The sequence below is a fragment of the Myodes glareolus genome, chromosome 5 (assembly GCF_982192425.1).
Source record: "Myodes glareolus chromosome 5, mMyoGla1.1, whole genome shotgun sequence".
Taxonomy (NCBI): domain Eukaryota; kingdom Metazoa; phylum Chordata; class Mammalia; order Rodentia; family Cricetidae; genus Myodes; species Myodes glareolus.
The window spans coordinates 21,116,297-21,140,127 of record NC_142030.1 but is presented as its reverse complement, the minus strand read 5'-3'; the positions used below and the strand labels follow the sequence as shown (position 1 = coordinate 21,140,127).

General features: G+C 39.9%; 2 protein-coding genes across 2 annotated transcripts; both read right to left on the bottom strand.

Moving 5' to 3' along the window:
- Nucleotides 1-10,366: 10,366 nt before the first annotated feature.
- On the bottom strand, nt 10,367-16,329 carry LOC148121998 (interferon-activable protein 204-like). Its single transcript, XM_087906120.1, has 4 exons — nt 15,613-16,329; nt 14,167-14,583; nt 12,047-12,235; nt 10,367-11,064 (listed from the first exon to the last, which is right to left on the bottom strand). The coding sequence occupies exons 1-4, from the start codon at nt 15,898-15,900 to the stop codon at nt 11,029-11,031; spliced, it is 930 nt and encodes a 309-aa protein (XP_087762246.1). The 5' UTR covers nt 15,901-16,329; the 3' UTR covers nt 10,367-11,028.
- LOC146894839 (interferon-activable protein 203-like) lies at nt 16,329-23,596 on the bottom strand. The gene is made up of 5 exons (XM_087906121.1): nt 23,311-23,596; nt 22,133-22,417; nt 20,433-20,536; nt 19,252-19,413; nt 16,329-17,176 (listed from the first exon to the last, which is right to left on the bottom strand). Exons 2-5 carry the CDS (start codon nt 22,392-22,394, stop codon nt 17,024-17,026), a joined length of 681 nt encoding a protein of 226 aa, XP_087762247.1. The 5' UTR covers nt 22,395-22,417; nt 23,311-23,596; the 3' UTR covers nt 16,329-17,023.
- Nucleotides 23,597-23,831: the final 235 nt, after the last annotated feature.

Genomic DNA, 23,831 nt, shown 5'->3' with positions numbered 1-23,831 from the left:
ATTAAAAGTGCTTATAAAATCATTAAAACACCATCTGAGTAGCTGTGTTTGCTGACCTGAGACATTTTCTACTGCACAAACACATCACCTCTCATGCTGTGTGACATTGGAATACTAGAAAATGCAACTTCAGGTCTAGATATAGTTTTCACTTTCATGTCACTATTTTAATCATTTACCCTGCTAATCACCACAGCTAACAAGTTCCTTTTAACTCCCCAGCCAAAGTAACTAAAGACTTCTCATTTTCCATTCACTATTACTTACACTTAGAAGGTTATTTTATGGGTTGAAGAGATGGCTCAGTGATTAAAAGCATGGACTGCTTTTCCAGAGAACCTGAGTTTAATTCCCAGCAATACATGGTGTCTCACAACCATCTTCCCACACCAGGACCTGATGCCCTCTTCTGTCATGCGGATAGAGCAGACACATACTTTTAAAAAAAATCCTTAAAAAGTTATTTTACTGTCTGCAGTGATCAAGATGTATTTTTGTTGACTCCAGCCTTGGTAAGGGTGAAATAATATGTCTGCCATCTTCTTTAGTGAAGCATTGGAATCTAGCTGCTGTTGATTTATCGCCCTGAAAGCAGCGGGCACAAGCCCTGCTCTTTCCACTCTCCTCTGAGGGAAGCAGCACTGATATTCCCCATGCCATTGTGGGTTCCACAGAGCTCTCAACTCTACATAGCAGGGGCAGGACTCACCTTTTCAGAAAGTTCTTCAGCAGTGTCAAGATCCAAGTTCATCTGCAAGGCAAGAAACAAGGCTGGTTTCATTTGAGTAAGAAGAGAAATCTCTCATATTGGACAGGGATGCTGCAATCCTCCAACTGTCAAGAGCATGAAGTATTTTTAAAGATGAGAAGAATGACACTGGTCCAAGTTTTCACTTCACTTCAAGTTGAGCAACCTTGAATGTCTTGCATTCCTTTATTCCCTGGAGAGGAGAGTTGCAAAAATGAGGTCTCCTCCCAATGTTCTTAGCTTTAGATTTCCCCAGGTAGCAAGACTGAATTGTTTCCATGTGCAGAAACAGCTATGGTATCTCCCCAATAACTGCACTGTAATATGTAATTTCATGTGGTGTATATATGTAATCTAATGATTATATCTCAATCTTATGGGCACATATATCTATGGATAATCTGGAAGACTACTTCTCATTAAGTTCTTTAATTTTGGTATCTATGAAAATATGTTAAGATATGTTTCTTACTAGATCTGTTGTTCCACAAGGATTGTAAGACAACTAGAACCCTGTTTTACTTCTTTAACTTAGACTAACATAAGAAAATAACAATTTCTCCCTAGTCTAAGTCAAGCTACACACAGTTAGCTCATTTGCAACAATAGAGCAATTTCAAACTAGACTGAATGTCTCTATAAATGGATCATAAGTTAAAACCTTTACAGATATGCACATGGACAGAGTCACAGGTGTATAACCAAGGTTATTAACACAAAACAACTTATATTCCAATATTTCCCTTACTCAAAGTCTGCCTGATAAAGATCTATACCTTGCAAATATCCATCAGCAGACTTTTTCACCAAGCACTGTGCCTTCTGGCCTCAGGTCACAGCTTGTATACTAGGGACCTTGAGGTTGGGTGTTGCCATGGTTACTCACTCCCCTCAGATGGAGCCTATGTAACTTTTTTTTTTATTACAAAAAATTTGCTGTTAAATGTGCATATAAGCTGTGGAGAATCGGGGTAGATTAGAATAAAGTGAACAAAGAGTGTTAGAGTGGAAAAAGAATAAAGAGTGTGGCCCTCAGATCATATATGTGCGTCTTTTATAAATACATTTTTCTATGAACCCCTCACGCTGAAAAATTCTATTTATAACCTCTGGGTAGTTTGGGGTGCTGGACTTCCCTGTTGTGTTATGTAATGTAGTTACTTTTGATTTAAGCACTTACTAAAGAATTCTTTCATTCGTTAAAAGTTCTCCCACCCACAAAAATAACCTGAGAAGGATTTCATCACACATTTGCAAATCTAATGATGGGTAAGTGGGAAGAAATGAACTGCCCTCTGGACAAGAGATAAACTGCTTTCTTTTAGTGGTTAAGTTAGTGATTCCTTAGCATTTCTGCACTATTTATGGTATTTATGGATAAACCCAGTAGGTATAGTGGACCTATGTAATCGCACCATGGAGTCTTGATCACTGTGGCAAAGCTCTCAGGTGTTAGTGACATCTGGGACCTGAAAGGGCTGCTATCCTAGTGTTTTTTCTGTCACGGAGAGTGGGGAATCTCTGGTGTCTCCTGTAATGTGAGACACAGAACAAATGGTGACAGGCAGTGGATGGTGGAGAGTTCACCCCGGCTGATGGGCAAGTGGGATTGTGTTCTTGGGGTGTTATCATTCAGCATGTTAGGGTTGCATGCTTTACCGGGATGCACACATAAGCATGCAAACAGGTTTTCAAAAGCTGGTCTTTGGCAGCTCTTTGTGCCCTCTGATTTTGACAGAGAAAATGTAGCAGGCAGGAACAGCTGGAAATTGTTGGTGGAGGCTGCATTTTGTTTTACTTCAACTTGGTTTTACTTTAGTGATCCCATTTCTTTTTTTAGTTCTTCTTTCATGTATTGAATTATCTATCTTATTTAATCCAACTGTTGTGTGTACATGGTTTACAGTGAGGCATTTATTCATATCCTCTTTAAGGTCATTGAGCATATCATCGTTGCTATTTTGAAGTCCTTGTCTTGTATTGCTACTAAACTGCTTTTCTCAGGCTTGTTAGAATAGGGTTTGAAGGAACACTAGCTTACTAGAGCACAGGGCTCTGGTAGCCCTTGCTCTTCTCCTTTATTCCCTCTGCCTTGCTAAGCACCATTAGATTACATTCCTAAAGCTAACCACCAGGGTATGTTCCCTTCTTTGGCCACTTCTTCCTCTTGAGTCTGACTACCAAAGTCCAGCAATCCAAAACCCCCTTTGGCTCACCTAATGCCCAGTTAAAACTGAACACCCCATTCCAGCAGAGGGTTTTCCCCTTTACCCCAATAAGCTGCCATTTGCCTATGTGCCACATCTCTATCCTTTATCCAGAGGCACTCCTTTGTCCCTTCAGGACAAATACCCTTTCCTTCTTTCTCTTGTTCCCTTCCCCTTCTCTCTTTTTCCTTATCTCCTTCACCACTGCCTCCTAGCCCATTCTAACACAGTCCTCCCTTTTCATACTCTTAAAATTATAGCTGCAAAGTCATGAGCTGCTGTTTTTCTGCCTGAGTCAAAAAGAAGATACTTTAACTTTTCTTCCCAGTTTAATAAAGGATCTTTATATTGAAACAGATGTTTGGGTATAGTTTGTGCCTTATCTAGGACCTTGAAGGGAGTCCCTCTATGTGGGAATCTCCTTCAGGGTTGGTAGCTTACTTTTGAAGGAGATATATTGTCTTGATTTTTTTTCAAAGTTTATTAAATTATGAAAGTTTCCATTTCCGCCCCTCTTCCCAACACCCTCTCATTCTCTCCCTCCCCCTCCTCCTCCCTCTCCATCCCTAAGAGGAATCAGGGCTTCCAGCCCTGTGGGAAGTTCAAGTTCCTCCCCCCTCCCTCCAGGTCCAGGAATGTGAGTATCCAAACAGACTGGATCCCAAAAATCCAGTATATGCAGAGGAAACAAGTCCCAGTGTCATTGTCAATGGCTTTTCAGAAAGGCTCCGGGCCAGCCACATTCAGAGAATCCGGCCACATTCAGAAAATCTGGTTGGATCACATGCTCGTTCAGTCCCAGTCCAACTGGCCTTGGTGAACTCTCATTAGATCAGTCCTCTTGTATCAGTGGGTGATCGCACCCCTCGCGGTCCTGAGTTTTTTTTTCATGTTCTTCCTCCTTCTGCTCCTCATTTGGACCATGGGGGGCTCAGTCCGGTGCTCCAATGTGGGTTTCCGTCTGTATCGCCATCCATCGTCGGATGAAGGATCTATGGTGATAAGCAAAATCTTCATCAGTATGGTTATAGGCCAAGGCTGGTTCAGGCACCCTCTCCTCTGTCCAGAGAACAATCTGGGCATCTCTCCTTGGACCTGGGATCCCATTTATAATCAAGTCTCTTGTAAACCCTAAAATGACTCCCTTAGTTGAGATATATTCTTCCCTGATCCCATATCCATCCTTCCTCCCTCCCTCCATCTCAGTCCCCTGAGTTTTCCCCATTCCTCCCCTACTCCCTTCTCTCTAACCCTCTCCCCTTCCAACAACCCTCCCACCTCCCCCCCATGATTTTCTTCAGATTCACCTTCTTATTTAGCTTCTCTAGGATCTCGAATAATAGGCTCAAAGACCTTTAATTATGGCTATAATCCACTAAGTTAAACTCTCGGTATTTGCAGACAATATGATAGTGTACATCAGCGACCCCAAAAAATCTACCAAAGAACTCCTAGAGCTGATAAACACCTTTAGTAATGTGGCAGGATACAAGATCAATGCCAAAAAATCAGTTGCCCTCCTATACACAAAGGATGAAGAAGCAGGGAGGGAAATCAGAGAAACTTCATCTTTCACGATAGCCACAAATAGCATAAGATACCTTGGGATAACTCTGACCAAGGAAGTGAAAGACCTATTTGACAAGAACTTTAAGTCTTTGAAGAAAGAAATTGAGGAGGATACCAGAAAATGGAAAGATCTCCCTTGCTCTTGGATTGGGAGGATCAACATAGTAAAAATGGCAATTCTACCAAAAGCAATCTATAGATTCAATGCAATCCCCATCAAAATCCCATCAAACTTCTTCACAGACCTTGAGAGAACAATAATCAAGTTTATATGGCAAAACAAAAAACCCAGGATAGCCAAAACAATCTTATATAATAAAGGAACTTCTGGAGGTATAACCATCCCTGACTTCAAACTCTATTACACAGCTACAGTATTGAAAACAGCTTGGTACTGGCATAAGAACAGAGAAGTCGACCTATGGAATCGAATAGAAGACCCAGATATTAACCCACAAACCTATGAACACTTGATTTTCGACAAGGGGGCTAAAGGTATGCAATGGAAGAAGGAAAGCATCTTTAACAAATGGTACTGGCATAACTGGATGTCAACCTGTAGAAGAATGAAAGTAGATCCATATCTGTCTTGATTTTTTATGATTTTTTTTTGCACTGGGAACTTTGCATCTCTAGTGATTGCTGTCCGAGCATTGCTAGGTGGCTGTTTAGTTTTCTGATTGCTGTTTTTTCAGTCTGACAGATTAGGCCAGGAAAATAATGCTTAGATTTTAGTCTTGGGGGTCACTCCAGGTATTAATGTTCTGATATATAATGTGAGGTATAAATTTTCTCTTGTGTATCAGGCCTCAAATCCAACCAAAAAGCAGTTGGTTACAACTCTAACAATGGTGCTATCCTTGTACCAGGTGTCCTACTTTTTCTTTTGTTCAAAATTCAGAAAAAGAAACTAGTAACAATACTTCTGGTCTTCTTCATACTTGGAGTGGTATAAGTTCAGGCAGGAAAGAAATTCAGTCCTTGTGTAAACATCAGAGAAATGGTAGTTTCCTCCAACATAAAAATCTTTCACCTTAGAGGAAAGCTTGTTAAAAGTCAGAGGTTGTTAACAAAAGCATGCAGAATAGTAGGATATTTTAAGAATAAGTGGAAACTCCCATACTGCAAGGAAGATTATTATTAAGGTCATGAAGTAAATAATTTAACGGCTTCAGGAAGTCCCTAAAATCAGATATAATAGGGTTCTCCATCTCCAAGAATGTACAGGCTCTAGGAATTTTGCTAGGCATGCTAAAACAAGCTAATTTGCCTAAACAAAGTAGAGACTGGTTGTGCTACCTGGAAGAGGCTCAGAGAAACTGAACTTCTTGAAAATGATACTCTCCAAAACATTCTACTGTCGGCAGGCTGTCAAGGGTGCTGCAGATTTCTAGCTATTGTGAGCTGCGCCTCATTTTGGCATGAACTGGTAACATAATACAATCCATAGTATTAGCAAAAAAGTTACTAAAAGTTTCAGTAGTAATGTTTTCTGCAATTATATTACTGTATTGATTTCTTAATAAAATATTTACCTGGTACAAGGTCCAGCAAATTGTTTTAGGTGTAATAATCTTTATTATCCAGCATGTGTTGTGGTTGCAGAGTCCCAAGTAGCGGTGCAACCTGGTGCCAGAACAGTCCTGAGCTGCTGTGACTTTCTCATCTAGGTACTGGTTAAATACTGAGAATATGCTTTGCTTGACAAATTAAAAGCAATTAAATCAATTCTGTACATGGTGCAAAAAGCCCAGAACTCATAGGCAGCAAGCCCAAACTGGAAGCTGTGCAAGTCACCATGTGGCAGGGAACCTAGCAGGCAGCAGCGGAGTGGAGGCTTGGGATGTGCGTGTGCTTGGGAAATTTCCAAGTCGATGCGTGCAGTTAGCTCTGCTGTGGCGTGATTCTACAAAAAAAAACACTTAGGTGAAAGGAAGCCAAATGGGTGGGGTTGGGAAACTTTTTGGGCTGTGGGCCTAGGCCTTTAAGCTGGTACACTTGGTAGGTATGGAGTCTGGATCCACGTGGGCGCCAGATGAAGGACACTATAAAAGAAATCCCACACTAACTCAGAATTGAATATGACAAAAGGTTATTTATTTAGGGGTAGGCTCAGAGATCACAATCCTCTTCTTGAATGAGGAACAGCGACTAAATTCAACAGCCGGGAAAGAGGCTGGACGTGAGCTTTACATTGGCATATATATAGTATAAGAGGCCACGCTCAAGCGGGATGGTAACTTTGGTGTGGGAGAATTGTCTGTATTCTGTCAATCATATTTTAATAAAACGCTGATTGGCCAGGCAGGCAGTATAGGCGGGAAAGCCAGACAGGAAGTAGGGGTGGAGCAAAGAGACTGGGAGTATTCTGGAAGCAGAAGCTCCCTCAGCCACTAATGTGTAGACCACCGAAGAGGCAGCATGTAACTTGCCCAGCTGAGAAAGGTATGGAGCCATGTGCTAATGTAGATAATGGTAATGGATTAATGTAAGTTATAAGAACTAATAAGTAGCTAGAGCTAAGGGCCAATCAGTTTATAATCTTATGGAGTCCTGTGTGTGATTTTCCTTTGGGGCTTGCCGGTTGTGGGGTACTGGGTGGGCCAGATACCCCAACAAGCCGGCCCCCTCATGTTACAAATGGTGCCCAGACGTGGATAACTGAATCCACAGAAAGCCTGAGAAAGCTTGGAAAAGAATAGAGTAAAGCATGTTTTGTTGGTAGCAGCAATTTCTTGGGTCTGCTCTGCTTGCTAGAGGCAAGCAAATGCTCTCATCTAAGAGAGGCTTCCTGACTCAGCTTTAGCTGCAAAACCCCATAGCTCTTTAAAGAGGTCCTGCCATGAAACGCTTAAATGGTGTTGACAAAAAGCTGAACGCATGCTTTTCAGTTGTCGTAGCAGGAAAAAAGCTGTGCCATTTTAAAATGCTGGCTTTCTGGGTTGTCCTGCCAGGGCAAACTCTGACTCTTTCAGGTAGGCGGTCTGACTGAGTGTGGTCTGTGAGCAGAATGCTGCAGCTTGCTGGCAAGGACCTTGAAACACCATAGAGCTGTGGCAGTGAACACAGCTCTGGCTGGTACCTCAGCCACGAGGCTGGAAAGCTAAGGAATGGGCTGGATCTAGCCGTCAAAGCCATAGCTTTCATCCTCTTTTTAAAGACTCAAGTGGTCAGAAAAAGAGAGATATACAGTAAAGAGAGATTCAAAGAGGAAGAAAACCTCTAAATAGTTTACAGTGTGTTAAAAATATACGCAGGCTAAAGGTTAAAGTCATTAAAAATAAAAAAGAAAGAAAGGGAGAAATAGGGTGTGGTGGTACACATCTTTAATCCCAATGCCTGGGAGGCAGAGGTGTATTGATCTTTGTGACTTCAAGGGGCAGAGGTAGATTGACCTCTTTGACTTCAAGGTGTGGTAGTGCATACCTTTAATCCCAATGCCTGGGAGGCAGAGACAGACAGATCTCTGTGAGTTCAAGGTGTGGTAGCAAACACCTTTAATCCCAGAACTGGGGAGGCTGAGACAGAGGGATCTCTGTGAGTTCAAGGACAGCCTGGTCTACAGAGTTATTCCAGGACAAAGATATACAGAGAACTTGTCTCAAAAGTTAAAAGTAAAAATAAAAGAAATAGAGGTTGAAATAAAGCTGCATAAGGGGGCGGAAATGGAAACTTTTATAATTTAATAAAATTTACTAAAAAAAAAGATGGAAAATACACAGAGAATCTTGATACTGTATGCTATTATGCTCTCTTTGAATTGTTTGAATGCTAAGGAAGGAGCAACAGCTGCTAAAGGACTGTTGTTTATAAATACTGCTGAACTAACCCAAGATAGGTATTTTGAAAATACCTTGGCTTCAAAATTGAAGTCAAAAGGTATGTTACTTTGGAGAAGAGATTCTGCTTTTGTTTCCACAGAAGACGAGAGGCTCTGTATTTATTCAGAGTTAAGAAAAATCACCTTTGACCAAGGGAGGCCACCTGAAAAATCTCCGACAGGAATAGATGGCCCAGATGTCTGAGTTTTACATCCAGAACAGATTCAAGTCTGCTGCCTGAGATGATCAAGACTCACAGGATACTTCAGTCAGGACTTGATTATAACTCGAAATTTTCTTTAGGTCCCCATAAGATCATCAGCGCCCCTAACCAGCAGGAAGTAGCCTGAAATACTACGCCCACATTCCCAACAAATGGACTATGGGTATTTTCCTTTGTTTAAAAAAAAAAAGAGGAAAATGGTGTGGGAGAATTGTCTGTATTCTGTCAATCATATTTTAATAAAACACTGATTGGCCAGGCAGGCAGTATAGGCGGGAAAGCCAGACAGGAAGTAGGGGTGGAGCAAAGAGACTGGGAGCATTCTGGAAACAGAAGCTCCCTCGGCCACTCCTGTGTAGACCACCGAAGAGGCAGCATGTAACTTGCCCAGCTGAGAAAGGTATGGAGCCATGTGCTAATGTAGATAAGGATAATGGGGTAATATAAGTTATAAGAGTTAATAAGAAGCCTGACCTAATGGGCCAATCAGTTTATAACCTAATGTAGACTCTGTGTTATTTTCTTTGGGGTTTGCCGGCTGTGTGGTACCAGGCGGGATGGAAACCCCAACAAGCCGGCCCCCTCATGTTACATAACGTAAAGGCTACTGGTAGTGGAATTCCTACAGCAGTCATTTTTTCTCCTGTAAGCAACACATCAACAATACTCATAAAAGAACCACAGTAAAAGTAAATCCCATTGGTTCACCAAATTGGAATTTAGTTAGATCTGAACTGGGGTGAGTAGATATTTTATTCACATCTTATCAAGAATATTGTAATGCCACACAGATAGAGGATGGGTCCAGTCTACTGTGTACAGGTAGATTTGACACTGTTACTCTCATCTTTGTTGCAAAGCGTTTGTAGATTATATAAATTGAAACTTTAGGTCTATATAAGATACAATTACCTGTCTCTTACTATTAAATAAAAGTCATGATTTTCTTCTCTCTGAGTCTGTTTTGTTTTATGTAAGGACACTATTGATAAAGTGTTCTATAAGGGGGATAAATGTAATGTTCACAGATCTACAAGCTTGGGAATCCAAGACCAAACCTTCAGCATTTGATAAAGGTTTCTTCCTGTATCTTTGTTACAGGATCTGGTGGTGGTCAAGGTCTAAGCCATGTTTTTTCCAAAATCTTCCCCTTTTATTCAAAGATTTGGTATAAAGGCTCACACAGATTTTAAAGAATCCGTGAAATTTTACTCAAAGCACAGTGGCCGTACAGAGCAGACAGGAATATGTATGAAGAGCAACAGTGGTCACATGAGGAAAGCTGCTCAAGGGTCCCAGTTGTTGTTCAGAGCCACTTTCATGGGGTTCAGAAGAAGGAGTTGGGGTGCTGTGGGGATGTGACACAGGAGGATCATCATTTCTACTGGCAGGCTTATATTAGGTAGGAATTTACTTCCTGAGCAGGTCCATTCAACACAGTATTTTGTGGGATTATATACATGCAATTATACATAGGAGGAAGATGGTCAACATGATATTCATCATAAAAGTTCCTTGTGAGGAACAGTTTGTCTTGTTGTGCATGTACCTGAACTAGTCCAGTCTGGATCAGATCCTCTTTCTTGGTATCAAAAAGATTTTGTGAAATATTTGAATATAAATAATTCATGAAGGTATTTCTAAGGGCAGCAATCATTTTCATTGTTTCCAACACAACCACACACACACGCACACACACACACACACACACACACATATAGTGACCTGATGTATGTGGGTGTCCATGTGGTCCATAGGCTTCAGATAAATTGGTAGAAGAATGTTAGAACACAAGAGACGCAGATAATGATCTCTGGCTAGAAAGTGCAACTGTGGTTATCAAACAAGTAAAGTGGAGTGTGAATTCAAGGCTGAATTCAACCTTCTCCTGTGTCTTTTATTAATGCCTTTAGTTTTCTGGGGTGGATACAGACTACTTGTTCTTTGGCATGCTTGGTCTTTAACATCACATGTGAAGCTTGTATTCTATACTTTTTATTTTACAGCAACTCTAAAATGGCTAAAAGATATTCCCAAAGGAAGCACTGCTTTATCAAAATGTTTCATTTTTAAGTTTTATATGTAAAACTTATAGATTAACAAGTATAAAGTTATTGATAGAAAGCATAGAACTTAAATCATTAAAGGTGTATAAAGAATAAAAGAAATCACTATTTCCTAGAATTAAGAGCAGGTCTGGTGGTGGAGGTGCAAGCCTTTAATCCTGGAACTCAGGAGGCTGAGGCAGGTAGCTCTCTGAGTTCATGGCCAGCATGGTCTACAAAGTGATTTCCAGGACTACAATGACTAAACAGAGAGATACTGTCTTGAAAAATCAAAACAAAAAGAGCTGGCTTTCATAGGTATGGTATTGCAACAGTTCATATATACACGTATTTTCAGGACTTGGATCTTATCTCCATAAACAGTATCCTTGGCATCCAGGTTTTCTGATCTGAATCAGGCTTGAGGGAGTTTCTTTCTGATATTGACAACCTTGAAGAAGAAGATGATGAGGTCAGATCAAGTGAAATTCAAATGGCTCCAAACACTCTCTACATTCATACTGACGTGTTCCTATGGGTCACATCCCATTTCTCACTGGTCTATCTCCTTAAATAACTCTCTGTCCATGGAGTCAGCTTTTGTCCCTTCTTGGGACTATGAGAGTAGCTAGTAACTCCTACAGACTTGAGCACAGGTGGAAGGCCCGGTTATGACACAGAGCTCCAGAGGAGAGGAAAGAGCTGCCATCCCTTAAGTAGAGATTGAGCTGCAGAGTCTCATTGAACAGGCAGGGTGGGAGGAGGGAGAAAGGACTTTGCTGTTGCAGCTGCCATGGGGGAAGGTTTGAAACTTTGGCTGGTGGTCTGAGAGCCATGGTGCTGTAAGAGGGTTTCTATGTGAACGAACACGTGATCCCTTCTATTTCTTCTGTTCCTGTGGTAATAGTGGCCTTTTGTAAAGTGTAAAATGAATCCCACACAATGTGTAAGTATGACAAGGACTGTGGATTTTAGCACATTGTGGTCTGATTTGCCCAGGGCATCCTTGGGAACTTATGGTTTCTGTACATTATGCTCTGCAACAGACAGTATTTGAATATTAAAGATGAGGCTCCAAGGCTCTTTGTGTTTTAGTCTTTGCTCAATTTGAAAAATCAGAGTCAGAATATGAAACAAACATCTTAATTAACCTGAGTTTTCTCAAATTATCTCTCTGCTTTTATAAATGAGACACTTTTTTGTCATTTAGCTAAACATATAACAACTTTTGAATTTATTTCATTTATTATGATTTAGAAAAATTTACTTAAAAGATACTGGAAGGAATTTTATTATTAAATGTGAAAAGTTTAATTTTTATTCTCATGTTGGACTATCTATGTAATACCAACAGTCAAGCACACTATATATATGTATATATGAAATCAGATATATGAATGATTCTTAATAATATTAAATTACAGAGCACACACCTGCATGTTACTGTGTCTTACAGACTTCAGCTGTGGTTTATCTTCGCTTGAGGACAATTCAAAACAGATGAGTCGAAGTTTTTGGCCTGGCTCACACTTTATACTGGTCAGTCTTCCATAGACCACCACTTCCATTGTCCCTGTATCATCTTCAATTCCATAGTAAATGAAGGAATTCCTCTCTGTTTTCTGAAAAGCAAGTTAACAGTCATCTTTTAGGAAATGTGTCAAAGCTTGTCACCTCTATGAGGAATAAAGAATGTCAGCAAAACCTCTTCCTTCCAAGGCAAGGATGGCTCTTAGGTTTAGAATCACAGGCACAAGGGCCAGTGAGATGGCTCAGTGGGGAAGGGGGCTTGTTGCCAAGCCTGATGACCTGGGCTCAATTAGCAGGACTCATGGTAGAAGGAGAACTCATTTGTGGAGCTTCTGTCCTGACTTCCACACTGCTTTAAAGGTTTTTGTGTTTCTTCCCATCCCTCATAGACAAAATAAATAACTGAAAAAAAGGTTGTCAGGAACAAGAGAGCTTAAGATGTTTTAGTGAACAAATCTTTTCTTTGAACTCCCTCTTGAAGCCTTGTGGGCCTAGCCTTAATGATTGAGTCATCTCTGCAGCCCTTGGAAGCCACTCTCATGTTTTACCTTCTTGATGATTTTTTCTGCTTGGTGTTTTGAGGGGAAAAAATGAATATCTTTCTAAGTACTATGGTAACATATAAGAGTATCTGAGATTTCTTAAGGGACAATAAATGAAAACAAGAATAAAAACAGTAATAACCGTTTTGTTACCATTGCAGGTTTCTTAGGTATCTTCAGGAGGCCTGAGAAGAAAGGCTACTTGTGGCTCATTGTCTGTCTGAGAAACACTATTATAAGTCTTTTTATTTAATGTATTTTAAATTTTATTGAAAATAAATTTATTTTCATGAAACATAATCTGATCATAATTTTCCCTTCCCTACTCCTCCTAGATTATCCTTACTTTCCTACCCTTCCCACTCCACAGCTTCTTTCTCCCTCTCTTAAGAAAACAAACAGGTGAATAAAGAAGAAAACCAACAAGAATGAAACAAAAGGAACACACTAACAGAAATAAGATAGGATGAGAAACAAATACTCGGACATAAAAATAGGGACTAACAGAGAGAAAGACTGATACACTCACTCACTCACCACACACACACACACACACACACACACACACCTCCTTTGTAAATGGATCACATTTGCTCAGTGCACACACACATCGTTCACTCTATTCCTTCCTAATCCCTCATAGGTTGAATCTACAGCTTTTAGTTCTGGCTTTTAAATTCGTGGCCTGCTTAGTTTACTTATTAATTGTGTAACCAAATTCACCAGCACAGTCAAAAACAGCATAGATAAAAGTAAAAAGCCATGACTGATTCATAAACAATGAATTATGAAATCATACACTTAACAAGTATACTAATGAATTGGTGCATCGGCGCTCAAAGAAACACCAGAAAGTCTTAGATTTCCTAGAATTTCCTCTCTTGCATTGTGCCTAGTTATAAACTGTGAAATTAAACTAGTCTGTTAAACTCTTCTTCCTTTCATTATTTAAAACATTAGTCACCCTATCAAAAGGGCTTGATACAATGTCAAGAATATTATAATGAGAACACATTAAAGAAATAATCTTGGCTTGTTGGTCGTGGTCAATCTAGAGCAGAATAGTCTCTTGTTTTTATTCTCATTCTCTCAAAATGTATGTAGGCTTTGAGTTTGACTGTTTTGGCAACTGTGTTGCCAATAATATGGGTACGGAAGCTATCAAAGATATAGAATCTAAAAGGAAAGTGTGCTATAAACTAAACATTGTCTAGGAATAAGATGAATATAATTGATTGTCATAGCCAGAAAAAAGTCAAATTTATTTATGAATCTATTTCGAAAGATTTTTCATGGTTTTACCTTGTAGAGAAGAATGATAAGAGACTCCCAATCCCCAAATGAGGAAACCATACTCATCTCTTTCTGATATGAAGAACAGTTACTTCCTGTGTTAAATAAGTTGAGCAAATTCCAGTGACAAGTTATAACTTAAAATCCCAAATTGCAAAAGTCATTTCCAAAGTATCATAATGGCTTACCTCATATACCACAAACTCTCCATTCACATATGTCCCCTGTGCCTGTGAGATAAGATCTTTAATTTTAGGAGTTGCATTAGCTCTTCGCTTCAGTGTTTTTGGGATATCCATCATTCTGTTCTTGTCTACATCAGACACACAGGAAGCTTGGTATATCTCCAGAAACTCATTTAAGCCAAAATAATTTGATATGGCAATGATCTTATTTGGAATGAACTTGTTCTTTAGAACTGGGTCAAAAATCTTCACTGTGAAGAATTCATTCTCAGTTGCCACAGTGGCATGGAACATCATTTTGCCATCATTCAAATCATAAGTAAATGGTTCTGTTACTTTCAAAACCATCACTTCTTTTGGATCTCTATGGCAACCTTCTTCTTTAGCAGGGTCCTTGGGTATGTTTCCCCTCCTTGGTGTCTACATAAAACACACACAGGATAAACATGCATAATTCAGACAGATCGTAAGGCACAATTCCACTGAGTACAGTGGAGAACATCTAAGCAATGATTGCCATACTATAATCTAGATAAAGTGAAAAATTGATATTTACCTGAATTATTATCTAGTTATTCTAGTTAATATGAATGTTACTCGGTAGATGAAGGGATTATACTTATAATTGTGGGGACTGAATTCAAAGCCTCCAATGCTCTAGCCAAGATTTCATTCTCGGAACATTTGGAAGAGTTTGATTACAAAACCCGTAGTAAATATTAGAGCTTTATTGTAATACAGATAGGTAGGCAGTCTAGGAAGATACCCTCAAATATTGCTACTCAGAAACGGTTCATGCTAGTGGCTCTTCTTTTTCTATACAGGATGAAGGAAAATCCTGGGACCAGAAAATGTTCATGAGGTCATTTTACTTTGATCACCTGCCTTCTCAGTATCCTACTCCATTTCTGAGCATCAGGAGAGCAGTTTGAAATGGAGGCAACACTGTAGAACTGGAAAAGGAAGCATGAGGACAGTCATGGCCTACCTGGGTACCAGTGCAGGGAGGCAGCTATAACTGAAGCACTCTCTGACCCTTGACTTGGAAATGCAGACTTCACCCTGAGGGTGATGGAGCTTAACTCTGATTACCAACTGATGTGTTCTAATATCAGGAAATACATTTCCAATATAACTAAAGCAGCAATTCACAATCTGAAAACAACACTTGAATAAAAAGTATAATGTGCAAAATTAAATAATGCACGTGACTCGGCATACACTTTACAGAGTAGGCATGATCAGGTGATCACTGAGTCAGATATTTTCTTAATGGAGTAGAATATATGAAGTATTCTAAAATTGAATGTAGGGAAGGATCAGTAACTATACACAATAAAAATAGTGATTATTTAAGTAAAAGATTATGTGTCCATATAGATTAATGAAGAATTCTTGCAAGCATGTGCTAATCTTTGTCATTATACTATGAGAGTAGGAAGCCATTACCACGCATGGGCTGCTGCTTGTAGTTGCTGGAGACCCCACTGGAGCCAGGAGATTTTTGGATGCTGTTGGTGGAGATGTACTTGGAGCTATGAGACTTTCAGATGTTTTTGCTGAAGGCGTCTGGGGAGCCAGGGCACACCTAGGTGCTTTTACTTTAGGACAGGGAAGGGCCTGACCAGTACTCGATGCTACTCCTTGATGTTTTTGAATGGCGCACACCATTCCAGACATGGTCAGTGGAGGAGCATGAGGAGCCTGGATGAAGCTGGATGCTGCTGCTGGATGCATTTGAGTGGTCTGGACTCTACTTGTCGCGATTGGCCTAGGCACCCGAAAATCTGGAAGGCTGTTGGATGTTGTTAGTGGAAGAATCTGGAGACTAGTAGAAGCTGTTGCTGGAGATAGCAAAGAAGTCAGGAAATAAACAGGTACAGTTGCTAAGGGACCTGGGACCTGAACATTCCCAGGTACATTGACTCTAGCAGGGTTAAGAGTCTGAATGCTACTGCATGTTGTTCTTTGAGGCCCCTGAGTGGTGCAGACATTTCTGGACACTGCTCCTGGAAGAGCATGGGGCCCCTGAACACTGCTGGATCGTTTTGCTGGAGGCGCCTGTGTAGAAGGCCGCAACCACACTCTCCACCATAGATGGCGCTGCACCGCCAGGTGAGCTAGAAAGCTCACACGTGTTGGTATTTTTCCACTACTCCCAAGGTATCACCTGGGACTGGGAGCAGTTAACCAATCCAAGAATGACACGTCCAAAGCAGGGTCTGTTTCCTATATAAGGGATGGGTTCCATCTTATCTGGGTCTCCGCCATGTGGCTTATGCTCTAGCTCCCAAGAGACATAAAGCTTTTCTGCAGAAGGATCCTGTGTGTACCGCGTGGTTCTTGCTGGCGAGACGGTAGCGCGGGACACACCTGAACACCGCTGGATCTTGTTGCTGGAGGCACCTGAACACTGCTGGATCCTGTTGATGGAGGCGTCTTTATGACCTGGACTTTGCTTTTTAATGTTGCAGGTACTCTAGGGGTTTGGGCACTTCTGGATGCTACTGTTTGAGGATGGTGAAGAGTCTGCATGCTATTGAATGCTGCTATTGTAGGTAGGTGAAGGTTCTGGGCACCGATGGACACTGATACTGGAGACATCTGTGGAGCACTGAGAGAACTGGACACTGTTTCTGAAGGCACAGTAGGGACCCAGACCTTACTGGAGGCTGCTGCTGAAGGTACATAAAGAGTTTGGACAACATTGGATAGTGTTAGAGTCATAGGAGAGTTCAGATGGATGCTAGAGTCTGATACTGGAGATACTGGAAAACTTTGGCAGGGTGGTGCTGGAGAGCCTTGAGATGTTTTCAAAGAGTCGCATGTTTCTGGAGGTGTCTGAGGAGTGTGGAGGCTGCTAGAAGCTGTTGCCGTGGGCCCCTGAAGAGTCTGGCATTCCCATGCAGCTGAGGAGTTGCTGGTTGCTGACAATCCTAGAAGCTGGTGTTTTTGCTGGGAATCGTCTGTCTTTAGAGTACTCTGTTTTTTTGGTGTTCGTGGTTTTCTGTTTCTAAAGAAAAATAGGATTGAGATATTTTTAATACTGTTTACTGGTTTTTGCAAATGAGACCAAGTGCTTCTATTCACTTTCCCTTCTGTAACGAGAACTTTTACTCTGCAACCTTGCTCCTGGGATGATGGAATTGTTTTAGAACATACTTCTAACAGCTAGCCTTCACTCTTACTATTAGATGTTACAACTTCTCTTAAAAGTCCGGTATTGAATTTTCTCTGCTCTGGGATGGAATACTAGCTCAAAGTATCTTACAAAACTGGCCAAATATTTCTTGGTATGGTTCAATTCTCAGTATTGTTTCATGGGAAACTAAGCATGTAGTAAAATTGGCTATTTCTGTACTTTTCTTCATGTAGACTTTCCAATCCATCAAATATTTGATATTTAGTCTGCACACAGGGAGCCAACCTCCACATACCTTCAGATGATGTGATGGAAATTGTGTGACAGGTATGCTAAAACTGATCCACTTAGATGGATTTTTTGAATTATGATGGAGCTTAGTTGACAGAGTAACTAAGATGCCTGAAGCCCATCTGGGCTCATTGTTTAGGTCTTTAAAATGACCATGACTGCAGTTAAATACAACTTCAACATATGTGAGAACTACTTGTACTTCAGGCAACAGATCTGGTTAGAGCATTCACTACACTTTCATAATCTTAACAGTATAAAACTGCAGCACGATTAATAAAAAACACAGAGACAGAAACTGGGGTTCAACCTGAAGGCCAGAAAAACAAAACGGCCAGCCACTGACTCTTACCTCTACTTCAGTTGAAATGGTTACCCAGCCTCCAGAAATCTCAGAATGAGACTGTCAGAGAGCTGTCTCCTCCTGTTTTATAGTCTTCTCCAGTGCTGGGATTAATGGCATGCACCACTACTGCCCACACTAGTGTGGCTACTGGGATTAAAGGTGTGTGTCACCACTGCCTGGTCTTTAAGACTGGTCAGTGTGGCTGTTTTACTCTCTGAACTTCAGGCAACTTTATTTACTAAAATACAATGAAATGTCACTACAAAAAAAATTTAAAGACTATAAATTTTGCTTTAAAAGCGAGTGGAAGTTAGTATGCAAAAATACCTTCGTATAACTGTGAAGGTCATTTTTTACTGGTTTCTCTTTATTGTTTTGATCATCCAAGGGAAAAGTCTTCTAAAATTCAACAGTTACTGTGAAGCTGATGCCATTCTAGCCAAAATGTTTACTAGCTATAGTCTATTTTCTAGACTTCTGTACATATCAATTATATTGTTGTCGTCATTTACAAACACAGTTAATTAGATGTACCAAAGGAGTTTCCATGCTAAGTAATAGGACTCTATCACTTAAAATGAACAAATGTTGGTCATATCAAGGGTTCAGTACAATTGTACCATGCAAGAAAATAAGGACATTTCTGTAAAATGCAGTCAAAATACATGCATGATGAATGTGCGACATATACAATAAAGTACATGATTAAGAGGTTAGTCCTTTCAAGGTTATGGTTGTTGCAATTATATTAAGAAGGCATCAAACTGGGAACAGGAATCCATTCCCTTTGATGAGGAATGTCTGGGAGAATTTAGTGTATGCCTGGGAGGGGTCTGAATCTGACTTGTAGTAAAAATGACCACTTCAGTTCTACAGTATTTGGTTAGTGATGGACAGGGATAAAGACTTCAAGGCAGGGAAACAGCATGCATCAAAAAAAAAAACATGCTAAGAGGAACACAGAATGATGAGGATAACCCCTAAAGCTGGATCACCAGCAAAGGGAAAAGGGCTGATAAGAAAGTAGGTACTGGGGATTGATATATTCCAGTGTTCATCTCTCTCTGTCTCCCCTATACTTCCTTCTGAACCCTAAGCAGAAAGTTGATTGACAGCTGTAGAAATCATTGCATAAGTACTTACCTTTTCAATACCACAGAGGCTGTGATACATGATTAGATGATGAGCTGTTTACTAACATGAGGAATATCTTTGTAGTACGGGATCAGTGAGACGTTTTTCCAAGGCTGTGGTGAGCCCAGTGATACACTTCGGGAAGGGGCAAGCACTGGTAATAGGAAAGTGGTACCTTGTTGGAGGAATTGCTGGATGATGTTGGTGGAGGCTTCTGAGGAGTCTGGGAACAACTTTCATCTTTCTGTGTGTTGCTTCCTGAAGGTTCTAGAAGCTGAGTCTGTTCCTGGGTAAGCTTCCTTTTTTTGCCACTTTCAGTTTTCACAGTTTGTTTTTCCTTTTTCAGAAAGAACAATGTTTTTCTTTATTAATTTACCCATGTACTGAAAATTTAACCCGAAGCTTTGTACATGCTAAGTTGTGCTTTTCTATACAGTTTTATCCCCACTCTTTAGTAATGTGTTTAGTGTAAGGTAACACATAATATCCTCAGAACCACAAGAATCTTTTGCTTACTATAAAGTTCTAATTATAATTCTTTGTCATTGTGCATACCTCATTCTGAAAAGATGGATTGTACATTGTGGTGGTTTGAGTAAGAATGACACCATAGACTCACAGATTTGAATGCTTCTTCTCCAGGGAGTGTCAGTACTAGGAGGTATGGCCTTGTTGGGGTAGGTGTACTTTGTTGGAGAAAGTGTGTCACTGAGGTTTCAGATGATCAAGCCAGGCCCAGTGTCCTTCTCTGTTACTGCTACCTATGAAGATGTAGAACTCTCAGCTAGCTCTCCAGCACAATGTCTGCCTGCATCCTGCCATGCTTCCCACCATGGTATTAATGGACTAACCCTCTGAATTTAAGCAAGCACCAAATAAATGTCCTTTTTTTAAAAGAAAAAATAAGAACTGCTGTAGTCATGACATCTCTTCAGAGTAATTGGAACCCTAGCTAAGATATGTAACAGTGCCTCATAGAGGAGTAGAAAAACTTCATTAATCTCACCCCATTTATTCTTGTGGTATCAGAAGAGTATTGGGTGCAGAAATACATAGTCTATATTTAGGATGAATCTTTTAAGAGCAACATCCCAAAACAACTGCTATTTCAGTAAGTAGTCTTTAAAAGGCCAGATAGTGATTTTTTGTTTGCATCCTTGGCTGGGGGATCATACTGCACCAGTTAGAGCACATGGTAAATATGACACACGAGTGACAGATCATGATGAATATGTTGACTTCAAATCTCATTCTCACAGAGCCTTGGACTAGATAGGTACAGTCCTACGTACTCCTAAAGAATTATGAAGGGGTAGTACCTGAGTGGAAACAATGTTGGGCAATTAGAAACCTTACCTCTGAAGAGGGTGCATTGTTGGAGGAAAGAGCCTGGGAACTGCTGGGCTCCCCTTGCTTTCCTTCCACTGCAGTTTTGTTCTTTCTCTTCTTTGGTTTTTCAACTATATGGTTAAAGAAATCACAGTAAATCTATGGAAATGGGTGAAAATGGCTGAAGCTCATTAAGAATTATTTATTTTCCTTTTGGTTTTCAAAACTGAAACGGATAGTTTATTCAACTTTTATTAATGATTTTACAGAAAGACCACGATTTCATGTTGGTTTTAACAAAGCCTCAACCATTTAGTTTTACCAATAAAGACTCAGGAGCCAGATGTTGGGGTGAAAGCCTGCTAGCTCACAGAAACAGAGAAAGGATCCAGCTGATCTTCCTAGTTCACAGGCATCCCATGCTCACCCTTTTCCTGTATCAACTCAAACTAGAACATCTCAACCTCAGTGTCCCTCACTTCTACATCCAGTGCTTCTCTCTAACCATCATGCTAACTCTCTCTTATTCTTACTGCTTTTTTCTTAAAAATTCTACGTACGCTTCCTGTCAACTGGTTGCTTGCTCTGACTCTTGACTTCTCATTGACCTTATTTAATCCTGTTTACAATATTCAAGCAGAAAGCTCTTAGATTAAAAGTGTGTGCTAGGGTTGAGCCATAACAAACCTGGAAATAGTTTTTTTTAAAAAAAAAACAGTAAATAACACAATTTCCAGGTGGAAACTGTGATCAAATATCATTTAACAACGACAAGAACTATTTCATCTCTATTTGTGTCTGTGATTTTTCTTTCTTCTGCTGCAGAAACTCTACCTAGACAGAAGGCTATCAGTGGTACCCAGGCAGATATATTCACATCTCAGGGGATTTTTGTGCATCCCAGGTGTAGCAGAATCAGCTCTTCCATCTTGGGAACTTCTTCTCATATCAGTACAACCCTCTCCCAACCGTCTTATCCCATAGATGGATTTTAAAATCATGAAACTTGTATGATAATACCAATAGGTTATGTTCTAAAGAAGATAATTCCAAATCATAGAAAAAGAGAAAGAATTATGATTTGATATTTGATATAACAAAATAGTAATATTGGATTTTGACTTCTATGTTGGGGATATATCTTTCTATGTAACTCAGAGTACTTTTTCTATGTAAGTCAATCCACAGGTCTTTTTGACTGAGCCTCCTTATGCTAAATTCTTGGGTCAGAGTTATGTACTATTATTTCCAATATTTTTTGAAACCTAATGACTTTATAAAGAGGAACTATTTCACACCTTTTAAATGTTGGCATCTACTTAAATATTAAATCACATTTCTTACCAGAAAAGGTATTAATTAGAGGGTATGCATTGTTAATCAAGTATCAAATTTACTCTATTTAAATGCTTTAAATGAAGTTTTTCAATTTTTACTTTATCATTGTCTTGTTTTTCTATCACGTTGGGTATACTAATCTATCTCAACAACTGCTTTTTGATTCAGTTTCCTTCAAAGCAAAAGATGTCTACCCAGAAATACATCAAGTTTCTTGGTAAGAAAGGATTCTCAAATCATTAACTTGGTGACGTCAGAACAGCTTCCACCCCCATAGTTTCTAAGGCACACAATGAGAAAGGGACACATCAGTTCTGATCACTGCAGGGAGCTAGACATTTGGGAAGGGTGGGGAAAGGATGAGCATACAGGCAGCTTCCCCTTGTTACCTTTTGCCTTCTCTGCTTTAAGTTCTTCAACAAGGTATTTAAGATCTTTATTTTCTTCACAAAATCCTATCAGTTTGCTGAGTCCAGCATCTTTTGGGAATTTATCCTCCATCAGGTCAGCAATATGAATTCTGTCATAATCCTTCTGTATCCTTTCAGACAGGCGTAGTTCTTTTCTTAGTAAGGACTTAATTATCCTAAAGTCGTAGTCTTCCATACGCTCTAATCCTTTTAGAAGAACAATTTCTTTGTATTTACTCATTATCCCTAATATTGTGGACAGTACTAAAAGATAAAAATGAGCATAGAATTACATACATATGCAGACAATTTCAAAACAACATTACTCCTGTGTGAGTGAATGACCAAAGTTGATAATGTCCATAATTGCATGTGCGAGAAAAACAGAAATACAAGCTGTGCCACCGTGCAAAAATGGATATAGAACTTCTGTATTAATAAATAACTTTAGGAAATCCTTCTCCAGTAGCCATGTTAGGTGACTTAGGCCAATGAAAGTTGTGGGGGAATAAAAGTGTTGGACTCAGTCATTGTTGCCATGTTTAGAGTTTGCACTATGAGTGTTAAAATCTTGTGTTCTTTTTCCATTTTTCTTTGGTGTCCACTCAAGGACACATGAGAGGAAAAAATGAAGACTATGAAGAAAAAGACAAACTCTGTAAGCCCTAATGTAATGGATTAATAAAATTTCTGCATGGTATTAAAATAGATCACCTACATATTCAAGGAGAAGATGAAAACTTCCATCCAAACACACACAGTGTTTCTCCTATACTTAGGACACCTCTCTCTACACTTGTTGCTATCCCTGTTGGTCATGGCACAGTACTGACAGCTCAAAATACTAGGGTCCCCATTGCACCTGGGTTATATCTTCATAAAGGACCCTTCATGGCCTTTCACAAAAGCAAGCCTCAGCTACTCCTTATGACCCGAGCAAGCCTGTTCCACCTGGGTGAGTCTTTCACATCACAAAGTTTGTCAGCACAAGGTACAGCCTGTTCCACTCTGGACCACAACTTCAGTTCTGTGTACTGACAGTGAGAAGACACTTCCCAGGTTACACGTCAGTAATGCTGGTCTCTTCTTAATCACAGCCAATTCTTCAGTATCAGCTGACAAGAATCACAGATTTGTAATTCAAAATATTGAGTCACCTTAGTAGTTTCTTTGTAGGATGCTTATCCTTCCTTCTGATGTTTCCAAGCCAGGCCTCCATCATCTGAACTGCCCTCTGCATTACCTTGTAAGTTCCCACAGTAGTCCATTAATTTCTAAACACGCAGTAGTTTTATATGCCAGAGTTACAAAGTTCATTCATAATCATTCCTAAAACACAGTCAGGTGTGTCACCATAATATCCCACATGACTGGTACCAATTTCTCTCTTAGTTGCTTGTTCTATTGCTTCGATAAAACAACATGACCAAAATCAACTTGGGATGAAAGGGGTTCATGGCATTTTATATTTCTACATCACAGTTCTTTATTGAAAGAAGTCAGAACATTAATTAAAGGCTAGAACCTGGAGGTAGGAACCGAAGTAGAAGCCATGAGAAACACTGATTCCTTGCTTGATCCTCATGGCTTGCTCAGCACTCAGGACCACCTGCAGAAAAGCGGCAATGCTCCCAAAGGGTTACACACTCACATCAATCACTAATTAAGAATATGACTT

Bases quoted from the DNA above. Each gene is read 5' to 3' on its own strand.
- LOC148121998 (XM_087906120.1), bottom strand. From the start codon at position 15,900: ATGCATCCAGCAGCAGCATCCAGCTTCATCCAGGCTCCTCATGCTCCT. The intron at 14,584-15,612 runs GTAATGGCTTCC...TGTTTTATGTAG, and splicing joins CAAGCAGCAGCCCATGCGTG to ACACCAAGGAGGGGAAACAT. The intron at 11,065-12,046 runs GTGTGTGCTCTG...TTCTTCTTCAAG, and splicing joins TAAGACACAGTAACATGCAG to GTTGTCAATATCAGAAAGAA.
- LOC146894839 (XM_087906121.1), bottom strand. From the start codon at position 22,394: ATGAGTAAATACAAAGAAATTGTTCTTCTAAAAGGATTAGAGCGTATG. The intron at 20,537-22,132 runs GTAACAAGGGGA...TTAACCATATAG, and splicing joins TAAAGCAGAGAAGGCAAAAG to TTGAAAAACCAAAGAAGAGA. The intron at 19,414-20,432 runs GTAAGGTTTCTA...TTTCTGAAAAAG, and splicing joins ACAATGCACCCTCTTCAGAG to GAAAAACAAACTGTGAAAAC.